This window comes from Canis lupus, chromosome 2 (genome assembly GCF_048164855.1).
Source record: "Canis lupus baileyi chromosome 2, mCanLup2.hap1, whole genome shotgun sequence".
Classification (NCBI taxonomy): domain Eukaryota; kingdom Metazoa; phylum Chordata; class Mammalia; order Carnivora; family Canidae; genus Canis; species Canis lupus.
Window position 1 is genome coordinate 5,025,137 of NC_132839.1, and position 26,230 is coordinate 5,051,366.

The following is a 26,230-nucleotide window of genomic DNA, read 5'->3' on the forward strand; positions in this document are numbered from 1 at the left end:
TGCCCCGGGCTGTCCCCGTGCCCCGGGCTGTCCCCGTGCTGGGCTGTCCCTGTGCCCCGGGCTGTCCCCGTGCACCAGGCTGTCCCCTGTGCCCGGGGCTGTCCCTGTGCCGGGCTGTCCCTGTGCCCCGGGCTGTCCCCGTGCCAAGCTGTCCCCATGCCCTGGGCTGTCCCCATGCCCTGGGCTGTCCCCGTGCCAGGCTGTCCCTGTGCCCCGGGCTGTCCCCATGCTGGGCTATCCCTGTGCCCTGGGCTGTCCCTGTGTCAGGCTGTCCCCTGTGCGCCGGGCTGTCCCCGTGCCAGGCTGTCCCCGTGCCGGGCTGTCCCTGTGCCCCGGGCTGTCCCCATGCCAGGCTGTCCCTGTGCCCCGGGCTGTCCCTGTGCCCCAGGCTGTCCCCTGTGCGCCGGGCTGTCCCCATGCCAGGCTGTCCCTGTGCCCCGGGCTGTCCCTGTGCCCCAGGCTGTCCCCTGTGCGCCGGGCTGTCCCCGTGCCAGGCTGTCCCCATGCCGGGCTGTCCCTGTGCCCCGGGCTGTCCCCATGCCAGGCTGTCCCCTGTGCGCCGGGCTGTCCCCGTGCCAGGCTGTCCCCGTGCCGGGCTGTCCCTGTGCCCCGGGCTGTCCCCATGCCAGGCTGTCCCTGTGCCCCGGGCTGTCCCTGTGCCCCAGGCTGTCCCCTGTGCGCCGGGCTGTCCCCATGCCAGGCTGTCCCTGTGCCCCGGGCTGTCCCTGTGCCCCAGGCTGTCCCCTGTGCGCCGGGCTGTCCCCGTGCCAGGCTGTCCCCATGCCGGGCTGTCCCTGTGCCCCGGGCTGTCCCCATGCCAGGCTGTCCCTGTGCCCCGGGCTGTCCCTGTGCCCCAGGCTGTCCCCTGTGCGCCGGGCTGTCCCCGTGCCAGGCTGTCCCCATGCCGGGCTGTCCCTGTGCCCCGGGCTGTCCCCGTGCTGGGCTGTCCCTGTGCGCCGGGCTGTCCCCGTGCCGGGCTGTCCCTGTGCGCCGGGCTGTCCCCGTGCTGGGCTGTTCCATGCTGGGCTGTCCCCGTGCTGGGCTGTTCCTGTGCCGAGCCGTCCCCGTGCTGGGCCTTCCTTTCACTAAGGGAGAAAATGGATTTCGCATGAGCTTGTTGAACCATAAATTTCTTTCCTGCATATGCCAACTATTAAAGCCCAAGTGCTAGTGCTCTGAGAAGTGTACGTTGGGAAATTATATTTTCTTCTAAATAATCCTGTCTTCTTGGTGTGGAGGACAGTAAAGTTGACAAGATTGTGAATTCCCCTTGGGAAGAGGCTTGGCTGCTCCATCTTTGTGTCCCTATCGTTAGGGACAGAGTAAGGGTTCCTAAATGTTTGTCAAATAACTAAAAGAGCCTTTGCAAACATCTACCCTTGGAGGTAGATATTGTAATTTCTATTTTACAGAAAAGATTTAGAAAAGTTGAATTACATTCCCAGCACCAGGACTGTGTATACACACCTACATACACACTCACACAACTTTGACAGCCTGAGCATCTGAAACACATTTCCATTATCTGTAACTGATTGATTTTGTGCATGAAACATTAAATTTTAGTAGAATTCCGACGTAGCTAAATCTGTTTTATTATTACACGGTGTTATTAATCACAGGCGGTATAGTTTTAATTTTTTTTTCTTTTTTCTTTTTTTTTTTTAAAGATTTATTTATTTATTTATTTATTTATTTATTTATTTATTTATTAGCACCACCTTCAGCCCAGGGCCTGATCCTGGAGACCCGGGATCAAGTCCCACGTGGGGCTCCCTGCGTGGAGCCTGCTTCTCCCTCTGCCTGTGTCTCTGCCTCTCTCTCTCTCTGTCTCTCATGAACAAATATATAAAATCTTTAAAAAAAGAGAAAGCTTTCCAAAATCATAACCCACTTGTAGAGGCTTTTCAGGAGTGAATTATGTTGCTCCCTTCAGGGTGAATATATCCCTGACTTACTATTTTACTATCCATATTTCTGACCTTTCTTCCCTTCAATATATCTTTCATAGTTTTGTACGCATTTCTAGTGAAATAAGGCTGAATATATGTAAACATAAAATAAATTCAGGTCCTTTACTAGTGATGAATTATATGAATGTATTGTTACATATTCATTATTACATATATGTTTGTAACAGGAGTTATTGCATATATGTAACAAGAATTATTGTATATATATAATATATAGTATGTTACATATTTGTTGTATTGTTATGTATTGTGTGTATTGTTTTCTTCTTTTTCCTCTTTATAATATTCTTTCCGCAACCTTAAGTCAAGCCACTAATCCAACTAGTACATCCCTGAGTTTATTTTATTTTTTTTCATCCCTGAGTTTATATCACATTTTCTGACTTTATATTTCACCTTTTTAAAACTATGAGATGGCATTGAATTGCCATTATTTTCCCCAAAGCCCCAAATCTTGCCAGATGGCCTAAGTGTGTTCTGTGTCAGATGACTATGTATTTACGTTTCAGTAAAAGATCACAAAAAGGGATTTATCCTCTATTTTTTTAAAATAAAATTCTATCATTACCAGGGCAGCACTCATGATACTCTCAGGACCCGTGGAAGCACAAAACTGAGTGATTGATTCTAAGCACATTTATCTGACATCCCTTTTAAACACCTGGCATTGCTCGTGCCTCTTTATTCCACTAATGACTTTTAAAAGAAATAAACTCTCTTCTCAATTCTCAGTCTTGCTTTTTCTTCAGAATAGCAGAATGGCTACTTGAGAGAAGTAGTTGTGTGTGTGTGTGTGTGTGTGTGTGTGTGTAGAGCAGGAATCTAAATACTGTTTGTCCATTTTGCTCCATGATTTGTTCCTTACGCAGACAGAACCGTAACTACAATGGACAGTAGAACACTGAGAAATATGCCAGGGATGTGCTGTCCATTTTGATCTATCATTTAAAATAACAGAAAGCTGAGCCCTGGGTTTGGGAGTGTTGCTGGCTGTCAGACGTGATGTTGCCTGCAAGGTACCCACTGTCTGAAGCAAATGGTGAAATGATCCTTCCTCCCTCTTCATGCTTTTGCAACTTTCCACAAGGGGAAACTGGGTAAGGCTTCCCTCCATGGCTTCCATCCGTCTTAGGCACTGGTTTCATTGGCTTTCCACCAGCCTCCCCAGGATCAAAGAGATGCAATTTTTTCCCTTCACAGGAAATCGACTGATGATCAGTCCCAGCAAAGCAACCTGGATTTTAGTGATTATAGTATTTCGAGAGCTAGGCTGCTAAAATTCCTTCACTAAGTGCATTTATAACAATTACATTTTTGTTGACTTAATGACAGTATTGGTAAGGGAAAATGTATTTGTTAAGAAATTATATTCACATATATATATATATACACATACATGCATACATACATACATACTCTTTTGAATATAAATTAAATGGTTGATGAGATGAGAGTCTTTTCATTGATGGATAAAGAGAGAATCCTCTAGAAGTATATTTTATAGGCAAATGGGCTTTATATTAGGAGTCATTGAATTGGCCTGGTACCAGAAAAACTAATAAGGAAGTTTCAATAGTCTTTCCCTGGAATTTCTAAATTTCATTCTGTTGTATTTACTTAAATGTTGTTTAAGAAGAAAATTTGGAGGGCTTTGTTTCTCTATCCTTCATATAGATAAAAATTAACTGAAACTAGCCATCCTCCTTGTGTTGGGATTTACAAAATGTAAACTGCATACTTTTCACGAGTTAATTTTTGGTTGATGCCCCTTATTGTCATGTGTAGAAATATGTGGACTGCTTTTTTTTTCTTTTTTTGAAAAAGAAGTGTAATTCTTATTTCCTTTTAAGTGAAAAAGTAATCTCTGTGTAAATTCAAGGAACCAAAACAACCAAACATGACCTTCTTCCTCTCTTTCCTGTAAATGTTAGAGCAAAGATTACTTTACCTCTGACGTGAATGATATGTAATGCTATGGGAGAAAATAAGAATAAAGCAATGGCAGTTTCAGAGCTTTGGAAATATGTTTTATGAATTCAGCAGTGATGATACTTAGGCCTTAGTGGGTTCAGAGTTCAACCTAGCTAAATATTAGTAGAGTCAAATTTATGTAATGTCCCCTGCCCTCTCAAGCCCATGTGGTCTTTCTTTTTTCCTCTTTGTGAATGAATTATGTGGGTTACTTTGTTCTCACACCTCCCTTTTCCCAGCTCCCTAATCTAGAACTCCTTCCTCATCCCTTCTTTTATAGAAACTAGCAAGAAGCACATGCTTTTCTCTCAATTGCAGAATTCGGTTTATGTGACGATTACCAAAAATCACCGGTAAAAATTCTCCTATTGACTTTTGATCGGGTCAGAAATTTTCTAAGTTTAAAAATTAATGACAAAGTACAGGCTACCTGAGGATGAGTGCTTGCAGTGTATGGAAAACATTTGGAATGGAGAATGTTGACCTCTTTTCCTTGCTATCTAATTATAAGCTTTCAAAGATATCAAATTAGGTGCCCTCTTCATTGCATTTTAAAATAATTTATTTCTTTCCTTATCACCAAAACCATTTCTCAAACAAAATTTTGAATAGTACATTTGGATGTTTAGAATCCTTGTTAGCCAAAGTGAAACCATTCTTTCGACTTTTATAAATTGTCTTTACCTACTGTGTTTTATAGTCTTCTGAGAATTTGGCTTATCCAAAAAGATATTGTGTGCCTTCCCAAGTGAGAAGGAAACCTTTTGTCAGCATCTTGTCTGAGTTAACTCCTTGGCTACACAGGTCATGGGAGGTCTATGTTGAACATTAGTCTTTGGCTCTATCACAAAACTGGTATTGAAGCACAGGCCAGCTCCCAGAGTACAGAGGTTAAAGAGGCAATTAGTCACTACAAAGCCGACTTGTGGCGTCTTCTGGTAAGGAAGTACTTAACTCTTTCCTGAACGATGCCTCAAATCTCATCTCCTGGGTGCTTTTATATTCCATTAAAATAATTTAGTGTTCAGTCTTACCCATTTTAAAATCAAAGGTGAGAGTAAAGTATATGCTGTCTCTTGAATTGAGACTTTCTTATCAATAGCAGTTAGGGTAAATGGGGCAGAAATGGGCAGAGAGATTATTAACAATTTTACGTTTAATAATCCACCTGAATTTCATTTTAGTGTTTGCAAGCCTAATAATCTCCTTGAAATATTTATAGCTTTACCACTGAAGTTGTTATTTATCATTGATGGTGGTGGTGGGCCTTGGTTTGGAGCTTGCCAAAATCTTGCCTCACTTTTTTTTTTTTTTTTTTACAGAAAAAGAGTGGCCTCTGATGAATTATAATTCACTAAACTGGACCATAGTTTTATATGTTTTTATATTCCTCAGTTTTTTTTAAAGAGCCTGGGCTTCTGCTTCTACACAATAAATTTTTGTAAGATGTAGGATAATAAAACCTTCTCTTTTGTCCTCTATCTTAAAATATGCCGAGAACCCATAAAGATAGCACCGGTCTTAACTGTATCAACATTGTGCAGTGCCTGGATTCTCCCAGTTATTGGTCATAAATTGATGGAACCCCAAAAAGCTTAAAGGAAGGAGACTTAACTTTTCCTATTTTGTTGAAAGTAACTATATTTTTCCCCGTTGAAAAATGAATAAACTGCTGAATTAGGAAGTCTTGCCTTTATATTTCCCTCCCCCTTTCTTTTCTAGCATTTCCTTTAGTCCTGAAATATAATTATTTTTAGTGATACGTTTTTCTGCCCCGAGGTGGGAATATTATTATCAACAATAACAAAGATAAATAGTAGATGATCTATCAAGGTTATAAGTGTTATGTCCATCATTTTATAATAATGCGGCTTTCCGATTATATCTTTTAGTATTTCTAACACAGAGTTGCACTCAATAAAACATGGTTGAATTACATAAATAAAAGCTTAGAGTCTTTTTCTGCCTCTTGCATATTTTGAGGAATGCTTAGAAGAAGTGAGCTCAAATCATCATGTAATGATTGAGTGTAGTTGTGGTAAGAGTATGGAACCATGGCTAAAATTAAAAGCAACACTTTGGGATAAATATATCTGAAATATTAAAGCCAAAGCCAAGTTTATCACAAGTTTAATCCCCCACCCCCACCCCCCGACTTTGGAAGGGGCTTTAACCATATTGTTTCTAGTAGCTTAAAGAAGATGTGCATTTTTAAAATAGTGCGGGCTTCATTCTATCTGAAAAACATGATTAAAATACTATATGAAACATTTGAATGAAATTAAAACATGTATTACTAAATGAAGAAACAAAAGTATTTCTGTAAGAGCTGGTTTGTAGTGGTCCTTCCTAAATATATCGGAAAATATTATTTTGCTGTTGTATTACTCCGTTTTTCAGGGCTGACTTCTACTTACCCTCCAGTTGGGAACCCTACCTGATGTTAGAGACACTTAGGGGAAGGGTGGTCCACAACGAATTAGCAATGACAGCATCTGCTCTGCCTTCCTCAAAGATGTGACACCTCTGTTGGCAAAGGTGCAAACCTGTAGAACTTAAGTTTCTGTAACATTTCAATTTATAGGCCACTTATTGTAGTTAAGTCTCATTTAGGAAAAAAAAATACTATTCTCATTTTGTAAACTTTCACTATCTCTGTGTGACAAAATGGGTATCAGTTCCCCACTGTTTTTAAGTAGCAAATGCCTAAATTAATCTTAGATTCACTAATCAGATATTGGCTTTCTGGAGAATAACATTTGGTAAGTGAGAACTTAATGAGTGTCCCAAGATAACTGTTGTTAACTGGTGGCGCTGGTGACATTTTGCATGTCACTGCTAGTCTTTGCCCCAGTGGTATATTAAGAACATGCTTTGAGCAAATGCTTTAGCATTTTCACCACAAGTCAACCTTTTTTTTTTTTTTTTAAATCTCTCTTGCAGTGAACATCTCTTCTATGAGAATATTTTTTTCTGTGAAAAATTGACTTGTGTATATATCTGGTACTGTGTTGTTAATGGGATAGAATAGAAGAATGTTTACAAGAAAGTGTATCATAAAATACAAAGAGCACACAGCATATCATTTTGATGCCTTTTGTCTTTCATTTGTCATTATGGGCAGTTGTTTAAGCTAAAGACAGCAATAACTACTACATATTCTTTCTGTGAGGTTAAGGTGTCATATTACTAAAAAAAATAACTATAAACATAATGCTTATAGATGAAATTATAGTCACCTGTAATAAGGGGAAATGTACCATTATTAATAGATTATTAAATTGATTCGTCTTGCACATGTTTACCTATAAATATCTTTTTTTGTGTAGATAGAAAGTTTTTATATAGGACATCTTCTAAAAGCAGGATATACCTGTAAATCATGCCAATTCATTTGCTACACTGGGATCGGATTATTCTTCAGTAAAACTCAATTTGAGGATTTAGAAAAATCAATCAAATATCATTATTCTTTCTATATGATGCCAAATTGTGTTTTGGTGACCTCTGCTATCACTTAAATGACCTGAAGTCAGGATGAGCGCTCGTGGCACAGCATTGGACTAAGTTTGCTCCCTTGTTGCTCTCTTTAGATCGTGTAAATCCTTTTTATTCTTTTTTCATTTGTATGTGTCTGTGACTTGCAGCTTCTTATGCTTTTATCCATTTATAAGCTGTATAACATAGGGTGGCTTATTCGCTTGTTTAGTTTCAAGAAATGATGAAAATGAAGTTCTATTCCTTAAACCCCCCGATAGATCACTTTTACAGTGTGTTTGCATTTCAGGAGTTTTAAGGTTTGATCTACATGTTTATTCAGTCTTGAATGTATCTAGGTCCCCGTTGTACTTATTTGCCAATTACTTTGCAGCCCTTTTCATAGTTTTTGTTCTAAATCTGTGGGGTTGTTTTTGTCTTATTGCATTTTCCCTCTGCTTGAAGATATATCTATTATTCAAATATAAAAGTGACTTAGGAAAGAGCATCCTAAAGTTTATTTAGAAATTCACCAAGCCCATACTAATGCATCTCTAATGGGGACATTTCTTTCCACACCTCTAAGGTGATTGAGCCTGTCCTTTAAAGTGAGATTTGCAAACCAGTGTCTGGCAGCTCCAATTAGCTTCTTTTGGGTTTGAAGCACATCACAAACAGTAACAAGGTCTCCTAGGACACTCCTCTCGCAAGCAATGTAGTCATATTTCCTCATTAGTTCTTTTCAATTGTCACTAATGCCATGTTCCAGCTTTTGAGTAGGAGACAAAAAACATAAAAATTTGGTATGTATGTAGAATGGGCCATTGTTTTCCATAATTCAAGGATCTTTTGAATTCCTTTGATAGTTTTGAAGCTTACACAGCTTAATTCATTAACCTTTACCCTTCACATAAATCAGGTGATTAGGAATCTATTGCTAAGGAGACAGATTTTCCCTCTACTGAAACTAAGTAAATGCCTTCTGGTCTTAAAAAAAATTCCTATATAGCTGACAAAAGTAACCTTTCTGTTGCTTTTCAGATTTCATCAGATATTTCAGGTGCATTTTAGAAGATTATCAAAAGCAAGTGAGCATAACATTGTGTTAATACAAATCATAATTCGGGATGCTTTCGATACTTTGGAGCAGATTTTCTTGCTTTTTGGGATTCTAGGAGAGTTTATATGTATATATGTATGTGTACACACACATCATACACACTCAACAGCTGTTACTCAAGAATTTACAGTGGTTGCGATTTTAAAAAATTTCTTCAAGAGCACCTGGGTGGCTCAGTCGGTTAAGCAACCGACTCTTGATTTCAGCTCAGGCCATTATCTCAGGGTTGTGAGATTTAGCCTGCCTCAGGCTCTGCACTGCGCACAGAGCCTGCTTAAGATTCTGTCTCTCCCTCTCCCTCTGTCCCTCCCCACTCCCTCTCATAAATAAGCCAATAAATTAATAAATAATTAATTCCCTCTGTAGCCCCTCTCTCTCCCCCCTGGGCCCCATGAGCACACACTCTCTCTCTCTCTCTCTCTCTCTCTCTCTTAGCAGCAATTTTACCCCCCTTTGGAACCCTGTCAAATCATAAAAAGAAAGCAAATAATTTGAGAGGAGGCAATTCAGAATAAACTAAAATATATTGAACCTAGGATATTTGATTAGGAGAAACTCTTCATATAGGCCCTCATGCTATAGAGAATGAGAATATGGGGTTTCAAAGGAGGTAGGTGGTTCTGTGGTTCCGCGGAGGTTAAGAATGGAGTGGATTTCTCCAGATTTTTTATTTTTTATTCCTTCTTGTTAAGATACATCTCACTTTATTTCTCAGAATTTGGGAAAATAGTTTAGTAGGCTTGTGTTTGACGTTCACGGACTATTCTAAGAATATTTGATATTCTGCAGTTTTCCACTGTGCCATTTTCCCATTATTAGTTTCACCTTAAGAATCTTACAGATTGTTACTTTCCCTAAGGATATAGTTCTTTTCCCAAGTTTTAGAATTCTTTATGTTGTCATGCATGAAATGAAAAATCTTTGAATGTACTGACCCATAGAGGATGTCAGTCATATGATATTCTGAGGTTTATCCTTAGGGATGGCGGGAACAGGTAGGGTGAAGAGTGGGGAAAATATGAATTCTAGATTCTGAGTTTAGAGACTCATGGCTTGTCATGACAAAAGTCTAATTTATCATTGAAGTTAATGGATATTCTCCTATGCGTTACCTGTGAATAGGAGAGAGGATGGAGAAACAAAGATTTTACATGTGGCCTTTCACTCTCACTCTTCCTTTTTTTCTTTCTTTCTTTCTTTCTTTCTTTCTTTCTTTCTTTCTTTCTTTCTTTCTTTCTTTCTTCCTTCCTTCCTTCCTTCCTTCCTTCCTTCCTTCCTTCCTTCCTTCCTTCCTTCTTTCCTTCCTTCCTTCCTTCCTTCCTTTCTTTTCTTTTCTTTCTTTCTTTCTTTCTTTCTTTCTTTCTTTCTTTCTTTCTTTCTTTCTTTCTTTCTTTCTCTCTCTCTCTCTCTCTCTTCCCTCCTTTTCTCTTTCTCTTTCTCTTTCTCTTTCTCTTTCTCTTTCTCTTTCTCTTTCTCAAAGTAAGCTGCACACCCAGTGTAGAGCCCAGTGCAGGTCTCAAACTCATGACTGTGAGATCAAGACCTGAGCCAGGATCAAGAGTCAGACACTTAACTCACTGAGCCACCCAGGCTCCCCTCTCACTCTCCTTCTTAAAGATTGTCACTTTACAAACATTTCTCTATTTTATTGGTACCATTTAAAAAATACCTTTACATAAGTACCTATAGTTAAAAAGTTTCAATAAGCTTTACCATCTTGTTTTGTTGCCTGCATACCTAGTATACTGCGAACTGGGAAGTGCTCTGATGTTAATATGCTAAAGGTCATGACTAGAGCCAAGATCCTTTTAAAACAGGGAAGAATTATTTAGAGTAAATGCAGTCCATAGACTAGGTGATGTTCATGTACTTCCTGTAAATACATACTATAATGGACTCTCAGAGTTTCAGGAGGAAAGGTTAGTCACCATGTGGGTCTCTGCAGGTTGCCTGGAAAGTAGACCTGAACTAATCACCAGGTTTCAGGCACTAGCCAATTGGTGTGAGGTTCCCTTTCCATCAATTTACAGTAACAGGACAGCACAAACCATTTCCACTTTCAATTCTCAAAACAATAGCTATTTTAGCTATTTATTTGAACCATTCAATTTCGTGTAATATTATTATTATGTTAAGAATTTCAGTCCAGATTCACAGAACTTGAGGTTTCTTTCTCTCTTCAAATATCAGTTCTTGGAATGATGTGATATTTACATTTTAAAAAATTAACTTTTGCTACAAGTCTTCCAAGGAATGTTTTTTCCTCCATGAATTTTTATTCAAGGAATAATTCTGTGTTGTGCGTTAACGTGTAGCACACTGGCTGTGATTACAGGATAATTAAGACTATTTGGAAAATCTTATGCAACTGGACTTTTTAAAAACAGCAAAAATCCTAGATGATTCTTTGTAAAAGCAAAGTGCTTTTCTCTTATATTTCTTTTCTCTTTTTTTTTCTAACAGATATTCACTGCTTATTTCTTAATCATATGTTACCTCTTGGCTCTTGCCTTTTGAATAAGCTAAATTTACTTACAATATCTGTTCGTAAAAACTTCCCTCTGACACACATGAAGGAAACCTGATGCTCATGGCGTTTCATCAGTTTTTAGAGAATTTTCATCTGGTGATTGATTATCTTATTTTATATGAATACTGGTTCTTGTTGCCTATGAAATAGTATTTGATCTGGCTTTTACAGTGAAATCAATTTGTGTTATTTGCTCTTTGTAGTGGGCTCTGTGTGTCTTTAATGTTCCTGTGTGCTTGTAGTCTACAAGAAGTAGGAATGCAGATAGAATATTGCATTTGTGTAGTTTTTTTCACAATCAAATGTAAAATCAGGCATTTCAGACTATTTGGAAAGAACGTGAGAACAAAATAAACGACACAAACATTATTTCTGTACTGACTTACTTAAGTCCTAAAGGACTGTGGCAGTCCTAAAGAATACTGCATGTGTCAACCTCTGGTGGGGCTAGAGGAAGACTGCAACATGTTTCTTTGATATGACAAAGTAGCCAGACCTTTTTTTTTTTTTTTTTTTTTTTTTAGGATTTTGTAATCAACTAGGGTCTTTATTTTTATCCTGAGCATGTGAAAAATCATTTTTAAAGTCATAAATAAAAAATAGTTGTTGCCTGTAATGTCTTATCTGCTTTTGTCCTTCCTTTCTTATGAGTTTATTCAAATATTACATTAAGGTAAATGATATGGAATTAGGTTTAAAATTTCCCCTTCATGATAAGTTGTATCAATGGTAATTGCATTGTACTGCTGTTTTAAGTTTTCTATTGTAGCCACGGAAAAACTTCTCCAGTTTTGTCATAAATCTTTTTTAAAAAATAGCCAAAAAAAGAATGCTTATTCAGTTATTCTAAGGAACTTTGAAATGTTTATCATCCCATTAAAACAATATTCTATAAAAATATTTTAAAGGAAAAAATATGTCTTCTTCATAACTAATTTAACCTTCAGTAATGAATTATGTGAAGTAAAATTGTATAAAATTTTCTGACATTTTATGAAGATTCCTACAAATAAGCCAGACAGCAAATAAAATATCTGCAAGACAGAGATGGATACTCAGTAATTTTTTGATGGATTATACACACAGGTATCAAATTACTTGATCTCTACTTCCTAGAAAAGGTTAATGACTCTTTTTGCTTTTACCCTTTTACTTAACTGTTATTTATAAAGATTAAAACAGCGACTACATTGAAGGATGCATATTCCAATGTGTCAGTATGACTGTACAGGTTTTTCTGATCTTATAGGACACTGAGCCACAAAATGAATGGCGTTGTTAATCATTATTTTTAAAGTTCATTCAGTTCTATACTACATGTTCTGCTATGGCCATTAAATCTGAGTGCACCATTCAAAAACCTTTTAACTTAAATGAAACCAGAAAAGACTTTAAATCTTATATATCTACATCTATATTTACGTATCTATGCAACCATTCATTTAAAATATTAAGAATTAAACATTTTAAAGTTAAAAAATCTTAAAGTTCTTATGTGTGCCGATTTTTTCTTTCATCTATAATCACTGTAAGATTTTTAAAAATATTTCTGGTTTATATTGAATAAAATATACAAAAATGTGTATTTTAGTGTTATCAAACTCTGTCTTTAATAACTGAACCATGAGCAATATTATTGTCCACCTATAATGACCAACCATCTAGATTCTAGTTTCCTTGTGATTTTTTTATTTTATTATATAAGTGACATGGTCATTATATAGTCTACGTTGACTAGTCTACTAAAAGTGACGTTACTCTTAAAGCAGTACCACTTTTTCATCACTTTGGTTTTAAAATATACACTAGTCATAGATGCATTTAATTAAAGCCACTTAGGTATTAGAGCACTTGAGTTTGGAGCAGGGAATATAATACTTCTTCCTGAAACACCTTGAAAGAAGTTTGTTGAAAGAAGAGAGCTATGGCATTCATCAAACGCTGACCTCTTCCTGTTATAGTCATGGCCAAACTCTTGCTAATTTAACTTGAAATGCATTAGTGTAACTCACCACTTTTTTGTGTGTGTGTTTTAGGTGTGTGGAGGTCATTGCAAAGGAAGGACAAAACCTGAAAGAGCTGTATTTGGTGTCCTGTAAAATCACAGATTATGGTATGTAAAGAGTCATTGTCCTAATCCTTTTCTAGAATTTAAAAAGTTACAAAATCTTTGAAAACTTTTTAAGAGAAATCAAGAGCTGTTATCTCATAGAGGCTATTTGTCTTTATTTGTGCTATCTCTGATCATTCCAGAAGAAATTAAGAAATCCTGAGACTAGGACCCAGAGTAAAATGAACATGCGTACATTATCCATTTGTCACCACATGCAATCACACACTTTTGTGCGCATACACACACTCACGTAGGATTAAACAGTATGGTTAAAAAAGCTATACAATGAACACAAATATCGGGACAATTAATATTTGATATTATAACTATAACTAAAGTTATTACTTGAGCTAATTTGCTTAATGTATCATGTCAGATACATTCCCTGCTGACATTCCAAATGGCACACTACTTAATGCTTTACATTTTTTAAAGCATTGGAAACTTCCAGGTTTAGATATGTAGGAAGTGAGGGATATACATTTGTATGCAAGATTTTAAATTATCTTAATTTTCAATATTGCTTTAAAGTGAAGAAAAGCAAGTTTTATTAAAAAAAAAGTGGAAAGGATGAAATCATCCTGTTGGAGTGATAAAAGGAAAACAACCTAGTCTTTCCTTTTTTGGTCAGCTTTTACTTATTAATTCATGTATTTACTCTAAATATAGAGTTTTAACCAGGTATTTGGCTTTATGGGAGACTGAATTGGTTTTCTTTTCCCTTTTCTGATTTTTTAAAAATTTGTTTAAATTTGAGACTATGCTTTCTACCTCGAGGGCAACTAATAATTCATTAAGTTTCTTTATTGTTAACTCTGACATATGCTAATAAATGACTCCAATCCTAGGATGTCATACTGACCATCTGTCCTAGGTGGAAGAGTTGTATTTTGGCAGCTACTAAATTCAGCCTTTAGAAAAATTCTACTATAGCTGTAATAAAAAAATAACATTAAAAATTTGGCTTAAAATAATGCTAATTTCTTTTCAGTTTATTTTTTAGAATGATAAATGAGCCTTATGTGGATTTATTCATAATATTTCTGGGTGGTTGAGGTTTTTTCCTACTTATACCATGCAAAAGGAATGTTTTGATGTTTTCCTTTTCTTATAGTTTGTTTTCTGGTTTGGCATAGTAGATCGCCACTAAGATACAGTAATTCTAAAACTTTTACTACCTCTGTGTTGTCTAGCCCTTAGAGCATTCTCTGCCCAACCCAGGGCATATACTCAATACACATGGATTTATTAATTAGCTAATACATTCATTCATTCCAGGCTCTTTCCTTGGCATTCAGGTTCCTTTACCATTCGTCTCTATCTGTCCCTCCAAACTTATTTTATATATTTCCCCGCTTTATCTATTCAGTGCCATCGTCAGATTGCCAGGAGAGCTACAGATTAAGTTCTTTGGAATGAATTCTTCAAGGTCCCACAGTGGAAAATGTTGCTAAAATGTTGCTAAAATTACACTCTGTCCCAGCACCTGTTAAGATATTAGCAAGTGCAAAGAAATGTTCCAGAAGATGTAGAGAAGAGAAAAAGCTTTGGACTTGAGATACATCTGGGATCATGTTCAGTCTGTGTCTTTATCCGTTCTTTGGGCATAGGGAAGTTCCTACATCTCTGAGGCTCAGTTTCCTTGTTTGTAAAATGGGGAATTCATGCCTGGTGTCATACTTACGTACCTGGCACAAGGTCTAATGATTAGCATCGGTAAATGTTGCTTTCCCCTAGGAGGGGGACCGAGAAAAAATTTTATACAAAATTCTTCTACCCTCTTTCCTTTCATAGGTTTTTGAGGTAGTTTTTGTTGTTGCTGTTGTCAGTGCTTATTATTTATTGCTGTTGGTTTTTGATATTATTGTGTTTGGTGTTTAGAAATTTTAGGATCTTCTCCTGGTAAGGCAAAAACATTGTTAAAACCTTGCCAATATGGTTTACACTTATTTATATTTCTGAATTACTTAGGTTGGTGGATCTCTGTACATTAGGGTCACCTGGGGAGTTTCTAAAGCATACTAATGCCTGAGTCTTTTTTTTTTTTTTTTTTTTTTAAAGATTTTATTTATTTATTCATGACAGTCACAGAGAGAGAGAGAGAGAGGCAGAGACACAGGCAGAGGGAGAAGCAGGCTCCATGCACCGGGAGCCCGACGTGGGATTCGATCCCGGGTCTCCAGGATCGCGCCCTGGGCCAAAGGCAGGCGCCAAACCGCTGCGCCACCCAGGGATCCCCTAATGCCTGAGTCTTAATCAAAACTAATTAAATCAGAATTTCTGTAAGGTGGGACCCAGGCAATGGTTTGGTAAAACCTACCTAAATGGTACTACATCAGCCAAAGTTGAGAACAACTGATCCAGTTCATTTGAAAGGGCCAGAAGTAGACATTAGAGGACTTCCTGACATGGTGATGAGAAATCTTATCACGATTTTTCTGGTACCTTAGTCACTTCAGCTTTAAGCTCTCTCTGCCTCACCTCATCTCTCTTCCATCTTTCAAAGGTTTTAGGTATTCAAAGGGTTCATAGAAAGCCAGTGTTCATCTATTGATTCTGTTTTTCAAAACGTTAGGGCAAAATTGAGGAGAGGGGTAAAGGTCGGTAGTTTATGAGATCGGAGTATAATTGTTATTTGATTATAAAATTAAAACAAATCACTGAAAGTTCAGCTCAGCTCCGCTCAGCTCTTTTCCCTGGTAACATGCCAATAACACATGAATAATTTTTGTCAAAAAAGACAGCAAAAAGGATTATTCATTGTAACCAGAGAAACAGCCTGTTATTGGAGGTAACTGCTCCACCAGGGGAGGCTGGCTGTGATCTCTTGCCCTGTGTTAATTATACATTTTAAGGTGGAAAAACAGACCTGTTTTCTTCTTTAACTGGATAAGCAGAGATATATTCTATAGAACTTTTAGATTATTGAGACTACTTAAAAATCGTAGAATTTGATATCCACCTGATACTGGGGGAGTTCCATCCTTTAAGAGACGACAACATATTTCTGCTCCCTCTTGCTTTACTTCTATTTGAGCTAGTCAGTCTTCTCCTCACCTCCTCCCTCCATGGTGCTGTGTTTGCACATGCTTTCAGGATAGCATACGGAGATTTGGCAATTTTTTCGCAGAATGCATCGATTCAGAAACAGCAGCTTGCCTGGCGTATCATTTGTAATTTTTGTCAAGATTCTCACAGATGTTGAATGTGGTTTTATAGTACTTAGCAACACCTGGCCAGGCTGTTATGAAGTTATGTTCATTTTAATTGATATATGATATAGTTGTCATGAAGAAAACTATCATTCTAATAGGCCTTCTTATTCCCCAAATTGAACATAGATCTTTATGGTAAAGGATGGCAATTATAAACAAATCAATAATTCAGGCACAGCTAAATGGAAAATACAGTCTTGGGAAATTGCTCCCCGAAGAGAAATCTAATATTGTCACTCTTCTATCACTGAACTAATATATGTTACGTAGGCAGTATTGTAGGCAAGAACTCAAACTTAAGAGTTAGCTTAGAACCCAGCTTTGCCCCTTTTCTTCATGACCTTGAGCAAGCGACTTCACCTCCTAGTTTTGTCATCTGTTAAGCACATGATAAAATGTACCATAAAAGGTAGTGAATATGAATTTAAAACATCTGCGTCATGCCCCGTGGCGTAGTGGGTACTCATTAAGTGTCAGTTCTTAAAATAATAAAATCATCATCTTTCTCTGAAGAAGCATCAGCTCTCTGCCTCCTCCGCCGCCTCCTCCAAGGGCGGCTTTTCTGTCTGTGGGACTCATGATCTAGAAGTTTGGCCTATATCAGTATGAACTTGTCTCGTTGACTTGTTCCTTGGGAAGAGAGGGAAGGATGCAGCCTCCCTATCTTAGGTGTGTCCTCCTTATCTTTTTCTCCTTTTCGTCTGGATAATTTTCTCTTCACTCCCCTTATGCTTTTTTGTTCCTAGAATAGTCAGCTAACAGTTTTCAGCCCCCCTTGCTGCTTACCCTCAAACACTTTTCTGTCGAAAGTTCTCTCCTGGAGAACTGTATCCTTGGGAGTGAAAGGAAGACCAGGCGTAGAAAGCAGCATGTATCCTTGAAGGCTGTGGGGGTCAGAGCCAGTCCACGTTGGGCTGCGTGGCCCAGGGCATGAGGCGTAATGAAGGGGGGGGGGGGTAAAGCTCTTGCCTCCGCCAGGGTCTCCATGGTGAGTTTTACCCGTGTCAGGGAGCAGTTGTAAAAAGGACCCAGGTTTCTTTCTGGGTTGTTATCACATTTCCTTTAACATCAGCACCCCTGAAGGCCCTAGAAATATACTCTAGAGGGTATCTTTGGCTTTCCCTCTCAAGTTGTTAAATAAACTTTAATTACAGAAGACTGTAAACCCTTAACTACTGACATAGATACTTGGGGCCCGCAAGGTTGCTGCCCACCCACAGACTCACCCTGCGCCGCTCCCCCACTCCTCTGTCACTCCACAGGCCCAGACCTACTCTTCTAGGGCAGTCTTTGGTTGCCCCTTAGTCCGCTTGCCATCGCTCTTCTGCCTCATTTGGGACTTTTAAACCTAACCTCAAGGCTCGCCGCAGAGACTTTCGGATTGCCCTGAGCGAAAGGTCTCCCAAGTCCAGGAGGTCACCGCTGCCATGGTCGTCAGTGGGGCATCATTTCAGCTGGTGTGCCGCACAACAGCTCTGTCAGCAGGTGGATTCCGCACCTACTGTGTGCTGGCTTCTGTTCTAGATGCAAGACATGTCAGGTCTCTATATTCCTGGAGCTTTCATTCTGATGGGATTGAGAGGACAAGGCGAACCTGCTTTAAAAAAAAAAAAAGAATATTCATCTCCTTCTTCCAGACAAGAAGAATTGCAGGGAGTGGCTCGCTGACATTAATCTTTGCTGTGGTGTAACCCATGCCTCACCTCAGCCTTGCTGACCTTCTAACGTTATTCCAAGATTTATAGGTTGTACCTTCCCTGCCTCTTCTTGGCCCCCCACATCTCTCCGGCTGTTAGTTAATTCAAATTGGGATCCCGGGATGCATTATCAAAATAAGTAAGCACGCCCAAGAAACAAAAGGAAACCCTAACAAGCATCCTGGATCACGCTAGTTGTCAGAGTGGGCTTCGTCTTTTCTTATCAAACCAATACTGATAAATTACTCAAGAAGAAAGTCTTATGCCAAAAATAATTTTGCTCTTTTTTTTATGTTATGTTTCATATTATTAGGTCTGCATTACATAAAGTGATGTTGCGTTTAAAATTAAATTCCTGGTTTTTCCTTTCACATTTTGTTTCATATTCTTTCTTTCTTTTTTTTTTTTTTTTGGTATTTTTTTTTTTTATTGGAGTTCGATTTGCCAACATAGAGCATAACACCCAGTGCTCATCCCGTCAAGTGCCCCCCTCAGTGCCCATCACCCAGTCACCCCAACCCCTTGCCCACCTCCCTTTCCACCACTCCTTGATCGTTTCCCAGAGTTAGGTTTCATTTTCAAAGTGTATTTCAAACTGTTTCAAGATTGCCAGGTACAATTCAAGGCCTTTTGTCAGCAGGAATAACTCTGAGAGTTGTAAAGTGACAGAGAAGAACTTTAGAAAATACATTTGCAAGTCAAAAAGAATGTCTTATTGTTTACTGTTGATTATTCATGCTTTCTTTCCATTCTATCATTTAAATATAGCTTTTATTGTTTCTAACAAAATAGTACTAAATTGCTAAATCTTCTATTGTTGCAAATTTCCCTTGTTATATTATACGTCCATCTTAAAAGTTTATTTCTTTTCACTTCTAATTCTCTATTTTTATTCCTGGAGTTCCTCACTACTAGATTGATATGCCTACTGTTGTACTAAGCAAATGTTATATATTTCTTTTTCTTCTCAGTAGTGGTCATAATTTTTCAACAAAAATTTGATATTTAATTGTAACTTTTTCTAAATGCTTTTCTTTGCTTAACAGCAAAGAAATTGTTGACTTTCTTCCTCAGTTCCTAGGTCATCCTAAGACTACAGCTCCATAACCCTGAAATAAAAGGCTGAACAATAATAACGCTTATCACTGTGGCTTGCCAAATCTTTTGAGAAGGACTTAAAGACATTTTTTTTCAAGTAAATACTCCCATAACCAATTCAAAGGCCAACTCTAGTTTTTATATATAATGGAGTTTGTTAGTTTGTTTTTTAATTAAGAAACCTTTAACCTACATTTAAAAGACAAAGGAACCATTTTTTTTTTGCTTGCTTCTAAACTTTCTTATACCTCTAAATGCATATGTTATTGCTCTAAATTATTAATTTTTTAAATAAGTAAATACAAAATTTCTATATTTAACTGAATTAACTGAAATATTAAGTTTCCAACTTTCCTCAATTGCTTTTAGCATTTCTAAAATGTAGTGTTTAATTTTAATTATACTTAGTTGTTTTTCACATTAATCTTGTAAAAGAAATTTGTCCCAAATCACAGTCATTTTTCAGAGCTTTCATCTTTAACCCTCATTGCTTTGTCTCCTTGAGTATGCAGACCAAGCATTTGTTTTCCTTGTACTATGCTGTATTATAAATAGAATTATTATTGATTATTATCAGTGATGAATAGATCTAAGGGGACTGCAGTGAACACCAAGATAATTGCAGTAATCCTAGATACTACATGAGAAACCATTTCCTAATGTTAAAACTTCTTGAAGATAGATGTCTTGAGTAGTAGTGAGTTCTCTATTACAAGAATTATTCAAGCTGAGGGGCACCTGGCTGGCTCAGCTTGTGGAGCATTCTACTTTTGCTACCTCAGAGTTGTGAGTTCAAGTACCACATTGGGTATAGAGATTAATTTTTTAAGAGTTTTGGAAAGAACTATTCAAGCTGGGATAGTCTCATTAGGAGGATGTGCAAAGATGGAAGCATCGAGTAAGGAAGTCACCTACGTGATGTTTAAATTCCTTTCTAGTCCTGCAATGTATTCTGGACTGGTTTTGTGTTTTATTTCATTCAGCAGATGTTTACTGTGTAAGTGCTGGCTGGGTGCTGTGGCGAATACGGAGATGGATAGAAAGTTGAAAAGAAAGATAGGAGCAGTGAAAAGTTTTCTAACATACTAAGCAATACGATGAGGTCAAATTTAAAAAAAGGCCCTATAAGGTATAGGGGTTCAGGAGCACAGATCATCAGCTTTTGAAATCACTGGAGAGGTATCTGTGGTGGAAGAGGCATGGGAGGACAGAGATGAGAAGGAAGGGCATTTGAGGTAGTACAGCCCTAGGAAAGGCTCAGAGCAAGAACAGGTGTCTGAATGGATGAGTTTGTATGCGTTGGTTAATCTAAAGAAAGAACAGAAATCATCCAAAGTGATTACGTGCACACACGGGCAAATTTTGAAGAAACCTTATGAAAATATTCTAGTTGAAAATTCAGGGTAAGTTCCAACTTTCAGCTCAACTTTTCCTGTCTTATTCACCATTCCCATGGTAACAACTTCACTTAACATATATAAAAGGAAACACTACTTTGAGTTCTAACTAATCAAGTATCCAGTTCAATTGAAAGGAACCAAATGTAAACTTTCATGACCATAATCATAATGATAGTTAACACTTTTTTTGGTGTTTTCTGTGGATATTATTTATTTAATCCCTTTACCACCCCACTTTAGATAGTGCTATTAGTATTTAGGCCTACAGATGTAGTAACTGAACCCTGGAAGGGCTCAGGTACACACAGTTTGAGTAGTGATCTCTGGTATGGGTTCAATATTAGGTAGTCTCTTGCATAATCACTTATAGGGCAGTGATGTGCTTAAAAGCATTTATTATTAGAAAGCTTTGTTAGATTTTCCCAGTTGTCAGAGCTTAGAGAATATAACTGAGCCCTGTGCCACCACGTTTGTCCATCTGTGTATAAACATACAGTGTCACAAAGCAGCCGCCCCTTAGGATCTAATTGTATAGTTATAGAACTTAATAGGTTTAATGTGCTTATTCACTGTAACTTTGTTATGCCGACACCAAATACCAGTTGCATGCTGTGATTAAACGTTCTCTAGCCGGAAGGTAGAGACTCTCATTGATGTTCAATGTGTATTCATGTATTCAACAAATATTTTCTTAATCATTTCAAAAGTGTATACAATTCTTCATGAGTAAAAAAAATCATCTTACATCTCCTTTCTAAAATTTTCCCCAAATTGATGAAGGAAGCAGAAATATTATTGCTTTTTTTTTTTTTTTTTTTTTAATAGAGGAGAAAGTTGAGCCCAGACGGGTTTCATTCATTAGCAAAGCTGGAGCTCGAGTCTCCTACTCTAAATCATTTACTGGATTGTGTGCATGTAACTCCTCAAATGTCTTTGCTTTGCATATAGAAATCATTTCTTCATTGAAGCAGTCCTTTAAAAGCAATTTTAGCCGACCTTAAATGATATAAGGTCATAGCAGTTTTTTTTTTTAATTTTTATTTATTTATGATAGTCACAGAGAGAGAGAGGCAGAGACACAGGCAGAGGGAGAAGCAGGCTCCATGCACCGGGAGCCCGACGTGGGATTCGATCCCGGGTCTCCAGGATCGCGCCCTGGGCCAAAGGCAGGCGCCAAACCGCTGCGCCACCCGGGGATCCCGAAAGTACAGATATTTGTAGAGACATGCAGCTGTGCCATTCTCCAGAGCATCAGCAGCTGTTCTCTTCTTTACATTCATCTTCCCTGAACCTGAGCTCAGAAGTTCCTGAGTGTCATCACCTGTCTCAGGTGCCCATTACCCTCCTTCCCTTAAGGAGAGCCTCTTCCAGTAATGTTCTCTGAAGAGTCGGAATGGAATCTCTGTCTTCCACATGACTGTCCTCTCTACCTCCTCTATGCTCTTTAATTTTAGAGCACCTCATTTTCTGAGATAGCATGAAAAATAGGAGCAGAAAGGGAGGAAAACCCAAGAGCTGCATCTCTTCCTTCTAAAGCACCAAAACACATCTCCTGTGCTTACAAGTGTTCTCTTAGGGTTTTATACCTTCTCTCTGAAATGATCCTGTCCTCCCCAGCTGATGTTTCACTAAATCCTTTTCATTATTTGCTGGCTAGTTAGCCTATTTAAGATACTCGACATCTAATTTATTTTGAAACAAAACAAAACAAAAACATTTAGTTTCCCCTTAGAAACTGATAATAACACTTACAATAAAATACAAATTGAACATTAAGATAAATTGATTTTACTGTCACTAGACACATCGTTATGTCCACTAACACTGATAGGATTGAGCTTTATAGAAGGTTTTTCTCCTTTGGTTTATTAGGAGGACTTACACTAAGAGCAATTTTCTGTTATTGACTTTGTGGTTTACCTGAGTTCAATTTATAAAGGAAAGGGAAGAATAACACAGGATTTTTTTCTCTGTATTTACCAGTTTTCGAAATATTAATTACGTTTCCATCTTCTTCCAGAGGTGACCAGTGAAGAGTTATTGTTGTTGAATTATCATTATAAACTCAGCAATCCACTGCAGTCATTTCCATACTGATCCTCAATTTGTCCTATCTTTCGTAACGGAAGCTTCTTCAAGTTGGTTCCTGTGTGCTTTTGTTATAGAATGATCATGTCGAGACACAGCAGGCTCGCTTTGCACGTTTCGCACTGGAGACATGGCATCAGCTACTTTTCTAAATAACTCTGGTTCTTTGAGTGAGTTCAGCTTTTTTTCCTTTTATTTTAATTTAGAAAATTTCCTCCTTTAAAATCTGCTGCACTCTGAATCTTCCATCACTGTATTCCCTGTCTCTTATTCATTCCTCCAGCTTAAAACTTATTCTGTATTTCATCACAAATCCAGTCCTCCCATTACAACTCTGCGATACCATCCCTTGAGCTTTAAAGCACCCTCATTTAGGGATTTCCCACACACTAGAAACTCTTAGTTCCTTATATCCAACACTCTCTAAATCTTAAATCTTACCTGCAAGTCCTGCTTTTGGAGAAGTTAAAGGTGGGACTTAGGAGGGAAAAGTAGTTTTACATTTCAGCGACTCCATCAACTTTTTGGAGAGTTCCTTCTGATTTTGTCTCAGATGGTCTGCATTTGTTTTAAGCAAGGGCTAAAAGTAGACCTCTTGGGTCCATTTGGGAATAAATAGAAAACTATTCAAACTGTATGGTCTTATGTAATCTCATTCAGGGGCTTTCAGACTTTCTTGTCCTACAGTGAAAAATACATTTTGCATTTAAAGTGCTTGTGGTACTCTCACTAAATTGATTTTGTCGCTTACTGGAATGACCAGCAGTTGACACTGCTGTGGTTCAACTTCTCCTTCAGTGTATAGATAAGAACTACATCTGTCAGTCCATGACCTGCTCAAGAGTAGAAAACTGATGGATTTCCTTCGTATAGATGGTCACTGTTCTTGGGGTAGAAGGTGCCAACCTTCCCATGCTCATCAAATCCAGCAAACATGCTTTTATTATCTGTGAAATAAGGGGTTAGTGCTTCTGTCTTTATCTTTGGCAGTAAGAGAATCAAACAGATTCTCTTGATGATTGATTTCACCTTAGATAGATACTAAATGGAACTTTCTCCTGAGGCAAAAAAAAAAAAAGGTAGTTTTGTTAATTTCCTAATTTGGTAAATCAAATGTACTTTCAACTTATATATTAAAACTATTCATTTTAACCCTTATCCTCATACATTTCCTTGGGCTTATAAGATTGAATCACCTAAAATTTATCTGTCAAATGTGTTCCTTTTCTTGGGTTTATCTGCCTGACATTAAATAAATAGTTTGAACTTTTCAACTTTTCAAACAATTGTGTTGAGTTGACGTGGCTGATCCAGCCTATGTGTGTCTGTGTGCAGTGTGTGCCAAATACCTGAAAGCAATTTGTCTTTCATTAAGAATGACTGAGTGTAGGCAGAGAAAAGGAGATTTTACAAATTAGAAATGAGAAGTAAACAAAAGAACATTCTGTCTATCTTCAGGGAATTATCTCTCTATATATATGGCCTTTCAAAGTGAACTACCTTCATACTGATATAATGTAAAATTTGCTTGCCATGATATTTTTATATGGTAAGTAATTCTTAGAAGCAGAAAAAAATTACATAGAAAACTAGCTAAGTACCGTTTAATGATTGAGTGATGATTTTTAATCATCTCTATCTCTTCCTTAGATGAAATTTTCCATTTTTTTCCTTCCTACTATCTCTTTCCACACATACATGTATAGGAGCTTCTCCAAGAAAGCAGTTTTTCTTTGAAGATATTTTATTTCCTCTCGTAAAGGATTCTTCTGTTCTTTTAGATTGAAAATCACAATAATACCCTCATAGGCTCCAGCCCCTTCCCTGCCCTCTGTCTGTTTGAGAATCTCTCTGAAGTCTGCTTTGGAAAGTCAGTTTTGGAGATTTGAAGTCCAGAGATTCTTCTCTGGTGTACTGAGGACAAGATAGTCGTGTGTGAAGCAGCTCATGACCAAGCTGAAATCATCCAGAATGACACTTTGTGAATGTACTTGCGGAGAATGTATTTGGAATTTTAAATCACGTATATCTTATAGTAACCAACAACTTCTTTTAAATGAATGAGAATAATATATATCTTATAATTACACATATATAATAGCATACGATTCAAGCCAATTTTGAACAGCAATAAGGAACTTAACATTTCAGCTCTACAAAATAAACGAAGACTTTGAAATTCAATCAGTCCTATTTTATGTTGAGGCAAATGTACTTGGCTTTTTCTGAGAATCATACCTTCTGCTCTGGTTTACATAAGAAATTGCATGAAATCATTTAAAGCATTAGCTTTCAACTTTGCCATTACAGCACACCTTGCATTCAAGGCTTGGAAGTGATTTACTTTTGAAGATTATAAATTAGAACAAATTCAGTAATTTCTTCTTTTCACTCACTTGGATTCTGGTAAAATTTTCTTGAGCAGCAGCAGGAGGGGTGAGTTTAGCGAGCCTGTTGAAATTTGCACATAATTTGTGGGTTCTTTGTTGTCACGGCTTTTGGTATGTGGTATTCACCAGTATACTATCATTAATTATTTATGTGCTTGTGAAATGTGTTATTATGAAAACCAGTCACCTCTTCCCCATATACATATCCTCCCCCCCCCCCAAATTCCTGTCATGCTCATTTGCTTCAATATTTTGGAACTAGAGCAAATTTAGGGAATGCACCTGAGTCTGTGCTATACGTGTCAGTGTCATCCATCATATTCATCATTCTGTGGAGGAAAACACGGACTTCTAGAGCTGGGGGCCCATGAGGGCAATAGGATACCAAACAGCATAAACCCGAAGAAAGACCCTCTCGTCTACACACACAAAGGCACAAAAGGCTGTGCCTTTCTACAATATGCTGCTTTTTCTCGTGTAGCGCGTACTTCATCCTTTTGCTAGATTGTTGATGTGAAACTTACTCTACTCTTTGAGATTTATAAAAAAAAATACAATTTTTAAATTTCTATTCAAGGAAGTGGCCTTTATTTTTAATAGTCTATACAGCATATACTTTTATAGTTGTTATTTTAAGATACAGCATTTAAATTAGACACCTACTATAATTTCTTATGGTTTCCTGGATATGGCAAGGCTCTTGAAAGCATTTTTTACATGCAGTGGGCTCTACAAATATTTACCTCTGTTTTTCAACTTTAGGAAACCAGTTGAAAAATTGTAGAATTAGACTTTGGGGCTGTGTAGGGTATTTTCTGACTATTACAAATCTATCTAAATCTACAACCTGCTAGGAAAGAACGAATCCCTTCCAGCTTGTGATTGTAATATATAATTTGTGTGGACTCGAGTCTGTCTCACAAATGCATTTAATATTTCTGAACTGAGCTTCTGTTCTGTGCCAGGCAGGTTTCTAACTGTGCGTGTTCAGTCCACTGATTGACTGACTGAGAGCCAAATTATTCTCGCTAACACATACTCAATTCCCAACTACTACAGAAAGGATGGACTCCAGGGCCAAAATTGGACCCGCACTAACAAAGCTTGCTTTCTGCCACTAGTAATACTTATACAATGAATGAAAATTCAGTGACCTAT

At 37.8% G+C, this 26,230-nt stretch overlaps 1 protein-coding gene across 1 annotated transcript in view; it reads left to right on the forward strand.

Annotated features, from left to right (window-relative positions):
* The window catches only part of FBXL17 (F-box and leucine rich repeat protein 17), a 495,361-nt gene that overhangs the window by 325,197 nt on the left and 143,934 nt on the right, over positions 1-26,230 (forward strand). The window contains 1 exon segment of the mRNA XM_072788417.1: positions 13,108-13,184. Coding sequence (XP_072644518.1) covers positions 13,108-13,184 — 77 coding nt within the window.